General features: G+C 24.3%; 3 protein-coding genes across 3 annotated transcripts in view; 2 read left to right on the forward strand and 1 right to left on the reverse strand.

The window, feature by feature from the left end:
* Window positions 1-103: 103 nt before the first annotated feature.
* On the reverse strand, window positions 104-2339 carry LOAG_11376 (hypothetical protein; the record flags this gene model as incomplete). Its single annotated transcript, XM_003146897.1, has 4 exons — window positions 104-243; window positions 585-713; window positions 1037-1135; window positions 2276-2339. The coding sequence occupies 4 exons, from the start codon at window positions 2337-2339 to the stop codon at window positions 104-106; spliced, it is 432 nt and encodes a 143-aa protein (XP_003146945.1).
* Window positions 2340-4712: 2373 nt separating this feature from the next.
* On the forward strand, window positions 4713-5374 carry LOAG_17825 (hypothetical protein; the record flags this gene model as incomplete). Its single annotated transcript, XM_020450489.1, has 2 exons — window positions 4713-4836; window positions 5115-5374. 2 exons carry the CDS (start codon window positions 4713-4715, stop codon window positions 5372-5374), a joined length of 384 nt encoding a protein of 127 aa, XP_020305822.1.
* Window positions 5375-6352: 978 nt separating this feature from the next.
* LOAG_17826 (hypothetical protein) overlaps window positions 6353-6807 on the forward strand; it is a gene marked incomplete at its 5' end in the record, with an annotated part of 2680 nt that continues 2225 nt past the window's right edge. The window contains one exon of the mRNA XM_020450490.1: window positions 6353-6536. Coding sequence (XP_020305823.1) covers window positions 6353-6536 — 184 coding nt within the window. The remainder of the gene's footprint in view (window positions 6537-6807) is intronic.

Genomic DNA, 6807 nt, shown 5'->3' on the forward strand with positions numbered 1-6807 from the left:
AAGAAGTATTACTGTATAAATTTTACATAGGTATCTGTATCACAGATAATGGAATATATTATGAAAGAAAAAATTCTACCAAAGAGTATTACTGTATAAATTTTTACATAGGTATTGGTATCATAGATAATGGATATTTTCTCAGTTCAGTATTTTGAGCTGATAATGGTAATTGTAATTGTGATAATGCAATTGGTGATTTTTGTATAGATTTTTCTGTTATTTGATCAATTGATTTGTGATCTGAAAATTTAATTTAAATTTTAAATTATAATAGAAATTTTCGTAGTTTTTATATTAAATTTTCATAGCTTTAAGTTTTTTTTCTCTTTTTTAAATAAATTATTCGAAATAGTTAGTTTTTTATTAAAATTTTATCATTTCATCTTAATTCAATTCAATTATTTCATTCCTTTAAAAGCATTTCCTTTTGTAAAAATCTCTTAAAAAAATTAATTCATCAATTGCTTATTCATTAGAATATTTAAATATGAAAAAACGGGAAAAAACACTGAAAAAATGCTAAATATCATTTAAATACACAAATGTGAGTAAAATAAATTGTAAAATTTTGAATGAAATACCTGTCCCACTAAGACCAATAATTGGTCCACTTTGATTACTAAGCATTGGTGTAAATTCATTCTCATATTTTGTTAGATAATAACAATCAATATCGTATGGTTTTTCGTTATAAATAAGAAATTCACCATCTAATTAAAATAAAGGAACGAAAAAAAAAAGAACATTTTTGCATTTTCAAATTGAATTTAAAAAAAAAAAAGAAAAAAAAAGCGAAGAAAAGTTCTTGAAGTGTACTAAATGATGAAATAATCTTTCTCTCTCTCTCTCTCTCTCTCCCTCTCTATTTTTTTTCCTTCTTCTTTATCATAAAATATTTTGCTACAACATTGAAATAATTATCAATAAAATAATTAAAAAAAGCTATCAGTTACATTATTTTTTTTTCCATGACCTTAATTGACCTTTTAACAATTTTAAACTATAATTTGAAAATTAAATTTAAATAAATTACTTTCGAATGGTGAATGACATTTAGTACATGTAAAACAACATCTATGCCATAATTTATTCATTGCTATTACACATGTTTCACGTAAAGCTTTATTACAAACTGTAATAAATAAACAAAAAAAATTTTTTTTTTGAAATAAATAAATTTTGAAAATTTTAAATTTCAAAAGAAAATCCAACGATTTGTTAAATTTAATTAAAATAATTGCGCATTTATGAAAACATTAACTATTTCTTTTTTCTCTTCTTTTTTTTTTTAATTTTGATCAAAGTAGAATTGGATATATATATATATATATATACGTATTAGTGATAAAGTAATAAAATCAATGTAATTTATAAAAAAATAAATTTTTGCATAATTATTTATCAATCGTTATCATTAAAAGTTTTTTAGCTATTACTGATAAAATATGATAAGATAACCATTGCATTTTGGATGATATTCTTCCATATAACAATCAATACAAATTGGATAATTCCGATTACTGTGATATTTTCGAAATGCTCGTCCATTATAACCAACGAGACATTTACAACGAATGCATGTGAAGTGTTCCCGATGCCATATTTTATTTAATGAATAAATTATATTATGCTTAAATAATTTACATAATTGATACAATACCTTCTTTGATCTTTATTAAATATTTATCGATCGATTAATTTTATTGATTAAAATCAATAAAATTTATGATATTTCAGTTTATCGATAAACATTTCCATGGATAGTTTTTCCTTTTCATTTTTGTCTTTTTTTTTTTTTTTTGATTCTTAAAATCTATTAACAATTATGGCTATAAAATCTAAAAGTTGGCTAATTATATATCTAAGCTAGCTAGACTTCTTGTTTTGCTTTGCTTTGTTTCTTTTTTCCATTCCTAATTTTAAATATTAATTTGAAATTTTTTGATTTATAATAAAATATATTAAAATTGGTTATGTTTACTATTCATTTTTAATTGTTGGGATTTAGAATTAAATAGAAATACTTTGTGTTAATTAAATATAAAATAACAATTTACAATTTATGAATAATTATTTTAAAGATTTTAATTTAAATCGTTAAAATTTCAAATATTTGATTTTTTTTTTTTTTTTTTTTGAAAATTTAATAATTATTATCGTATACCATAAGTGCTTGCTTTCGTGTAACCGGCTCATTACAATTGTTACAACGAATTAACCATTTAGTTTTCTTTTTTTTTCATCAATTCATTTGATGCTATTTCAGTTAAACCTGTGGTTTTAAAAATTTTTGAAATAGAATTCGAATCACTTCCATTTTTCATTTCACCTGGCATTTTTCAATTTAAAATAAACAATGACACATACACACACCTGTAATTATATATTGCCGGTAATTTATCGTATTTCTTGCTAATTTACAATAAATTATTTCATTATACGTTTTACATTGAAGTAATTGCTGATAATAGTTTCGTTGTCTTATCGAGAAAATAATTTTATGACACTAATTAAATTAATTGAAAATAATTAAATTCATTGGGATAAAAGTGAAAGTTAATTATTCGCATGAATTTATCATCCTTTATAATTGCAAATTTAAAGCAATAATTACAAAGGTGAAATTACCAAAAAAAAAAACAACCAACCGATAAAGGTAAATTTTCATCAGTAATTACCTGTATTACATTTTCCATTTTAAATATTCTCAATAGATGAGAATTGTAAATTTTAACATATTTAATAATTGTTCAATGCTATGAATTTAATTTTGAAAAATTTTAATTTAAGGAAAGATTTAATTTTAATAAATTTTAATTCGAGTACAAAAATTTTAATCCTTGTTTCATTCTTGATTTTCTCAAAAATTTTATTCCTTCAAAATTTTTTCACCATTTCATTGCTGTTTTTCATTGAAAGAATAAAAATGTAAAGTAAGATAAGATAAGATAAGATAAGATTGATTAAGTTAAACTGAAACGACAGATGTTGCAATTAGGCCAAAACAATTTATAAAATTTCTTTTCTCATCTTTTGATAAATTTCTCAAAAGAATTCAATTTTCTTTTTTTTTTAGATGTAAAAATAGTTTTAACAAAGTAGAAAAAAAAAGCGATCAATTTGAAGCGCTGTGAATCACATTATGCCTCAAATATTATTATCTGTTGAAAGTAACTTTTGCAAAATATTTTTTCGTTTTTTTTTTTTTTAAATTTTGAACTTACCAAAAACTTTTCAAATTACATCCATTAATTTTCATTGCCAATTGTTCCATTCTTTTTTCCTAATATTTTAAAGGATTAGAAAACGATTTAAATGAATTTTTCAAAATAAATGAATTCGGATTATCTCAATTACACACAATTCATTGGATGATCATTATGAACAACAGTTGCATGATTTGCTGATTTATTATCATGGTTTATTGATTCATTATCATGATTTTGTTGATTTATTATCATGATTTTGTTAATTTATTATCATGATTTTGTTATACGAAGATATACATAAACTGTGCATTTTTGTTCGATTTCATTTACTTTCATATACCAATTGCGCATCATTTATTTTCGTATTTTTACATTTACTCCTCTTTTCTTTCCAATTTTTTCTTCTCATTTTTTTTATTTATTTTAGTAATATTTAACAATAAATTATATAGATTATGGCTAAAATTTTAGCTTAAAAAAGAATTTTAATTCCTAAATTTATTCATTTCAATTATTATTAAATAAAACGAAACAAAAAAAAAATTGCATCTATCAAAATCTTTCAATTTATATTCTTTTTTTTTGAAATGTTATAAATAATTTATTTACAAATATTTCTCAACATTCTTATTATTCATGGATAATTTATTCTCTCACTTTCTTTTTAATTTTCGTTTTTCTTTCTTTTCCCTTAAACTTTTTTTTTGATGGATGAAATTTCAAATTGTATTCGAGTTAATTTATTTATATTTAAATTTAAAATTTGCTTTTTATTTTATTTTTAGTTTTTTCAACAACAAAAATGCTCCAATTCATCTTCCTTGTGCTACTCATCGATACAATTTCCGGAATAGATTATGGTATTTTTACAAACTGATTTGTAATTATTTTTTCACATTTCTTTTTTTTTTTTGTCGGTGTAAAATAGTAATAAAGGTAAGGTAAATATACATAAAAGATAAAAGTACCATTGGAAACGATCTGGAATTAACATGTAAGAATGTTGTATATAAATTGGATAAACTTAACCTTTCTGAGAAATTAATTTACCTCTAAAAATTTGCATCTTTAAAGTTTATGAATAGATCATGTAATATTTTCTTGAATAATTTATATTTAAAAAAAAAAAAAAAACTAGGCTTTCTAACCGCATTTTAGACTGTCTTCCTGTAGCTCTCTTTCAATCTTTCCCCATGAACATCGCTTTGTCGCGAAGGAGAAGCTTGCGTACCCTTGCGAGGTTGAGAGCTAAACTGGCGGTGACATATGCTTCCGGTTGGGTCTCTCATGTTAGACAAGTGTCAACTAAAAGGTCAGACAAAGATAGGCATGCTAACTCACCAGCAAGCATCCTAGGTGAAGGACAACTTTAACTCTAAACCCAGGTAGATAGAAATCGTTTAACCCCGCAATGCCATACATCTGAAAGAAGGATACTCTAACAAGACCAACGTCCCCAGAACTTCACTGTCACCATCCTAGCTCGATAGGCCCTGGTAGATGAACCCTAGGAGTAAAGGGCTTGGGCCAATTTCGCTCTTTGTATCAGCTAAAAAATTCACTGCGCAGGGTGAAAGGATACATTCATATTTGTGGCGTTTAAAGCAAGCGCGAGTAGAGCCAAGTTCGCGAAGCTTGGCCACAATGAATCAAAATAATGTCCTAAAAATTTCCGAAATTCGCTCGTAACAATTACGCCAAAACATGCGGTTTTTGGTTATTTCAGTAATTCGGTTATCAAATTTAAAAAATCATAACTGTTTTTTGAAATTTATAAATATTTCTTCAGAAATTAAGTCATCAATAGTAAATTATCAATCACAACGATATCAATATCAATTACAAATTCAAATATGCATAAAAAGTCTCAATGTATAGGCATATATTGTATTTAATTTTCAGGTGTTTTATCTCGTAGTAGTACTGATAAGCATGGTTCATGTTATGATAAAGATCCTGAATGTTCACAAGATGTTTGTCGAAATTATCCTTATACAGCTAAGGAACGATGTCCTAAATTTTGTGGCTTATGCAGTGATTTGTCATCATCAAGAAGTAGCGATCATTTGTCATCAAAATTCTCATCATCACATCAACAAAGTTCATCACTGAAAAGCGGAATCATTGAATCATCAACAATTGATAAAGGTGATAATAAGTGATTTACGAATATAAAAAAAATGGAAAGAATTTTTTTTTCCATGGCTAAAAATTTATTCATATTTACATTTCAAAAATATTAATTTTAAAGTTTTAGGATAGCAGATATTTGCATATCAATGTTGCTAAAATTATATCTAAAATATAGATGCGGTTTAATGCTTAAAAAAAAATTTCCAAATTCAAAATTTTCCTAAATAAAAATTGAATTTTTCCTAATTAAAATTTTTATGATAAGTTATTTTTGTATGTAATAAAGTTGAAAGCGCATTTGTCTTACAGTAATTCTAGTGATGTTGCAAATCACTTGGTCAAGGGTTAAAGGGTATGCTTCAAGTTGAATTTGTCCATTGTTTATCGTTTTTTTTATTGTAGAAAGAAAATCATTTTCGTCTTGTGTTTGATCAAAAACTATAATTACACCATGGAATTATATCATAATTATCCATTTGTGATAAAGGAAGGATGTACCAAGACGTATGGCCTAGGCTAAAATGATACCAGTAATTTAGGCACAATTTTTTCAGGTTATCATACAACGATGAGAATGGATAAGTCTAAAGGAGGAACAATTTCATCATTATCACCAGCCAAGGTCCAATTTTATTTCTGTATCCTTGTAAAATATCTTTAGGAAATAAGGATCTTTTAGAATGAAACAATAGATTTTTTTTTGCTTAATTAAATTACAATAAGTGACATACTTAATGCTTAATTTTTGCTTAATTAAATTACAGTAAGTGATATAGTGAAGAAATCCTAGGATTAGGATTGTAACAAATGTCACAACAATTTTCTAATTTAATATAAAATCTTCCAAAAATATATTTACAGGAAGTGAATCACTTACTGGTAGTTTATGCTACGACAAAAATATCAACTGTAAAAAGGAAATATGTCGAGATTTTCCTTTCACCGCTAAAGAACAATGCGCTAAAACATGTGGATTTTGTAGTAGTGATGGAATAGCTAGTCCTTCAATGTCATCATCCTCATCAGATAGAGCATTTGGTACGATGTCACCAAGTCGTTATGCATCTATTCGAATCAATGAACGTGATGGTATTACTGGAAGTGATGGTAGCATTTCTTCTCATCATTCCCCTAAACATGAGGATTATAAAACTTCTCACGATCTTCCATCACATTCTACACTTTCAAAAGGTTCTATTCTAGACTTGTTGCCTATTTTATATTAATATTATCATTATTATTACTATTATTATTATTATTATTATTATTATTATTATTATTATTATTATTATTATTATTATTATTATTATTATTATTATTATTATTATTATTATTATTATTATTATTATTATTATTATTATTATTATTATTATTATTATTATTATTATTATTATTATTATTATTATTAATTATTATTATTATTATTATTATTATTATTATTATTATTATTATTATTATTATT

The sequence above is a fragment of the Loa loa genome (genome assembly GCF_000183805.2).
Source record: "Loa loa unplaced genomic scaffold supercont3.134, whole genome shotgun sequence".
NCBI lineage: Eukaryota > Metazoa > Nematoda > Chromadorea > Rhabditida > Onchocercidae > Loa > Loa loa.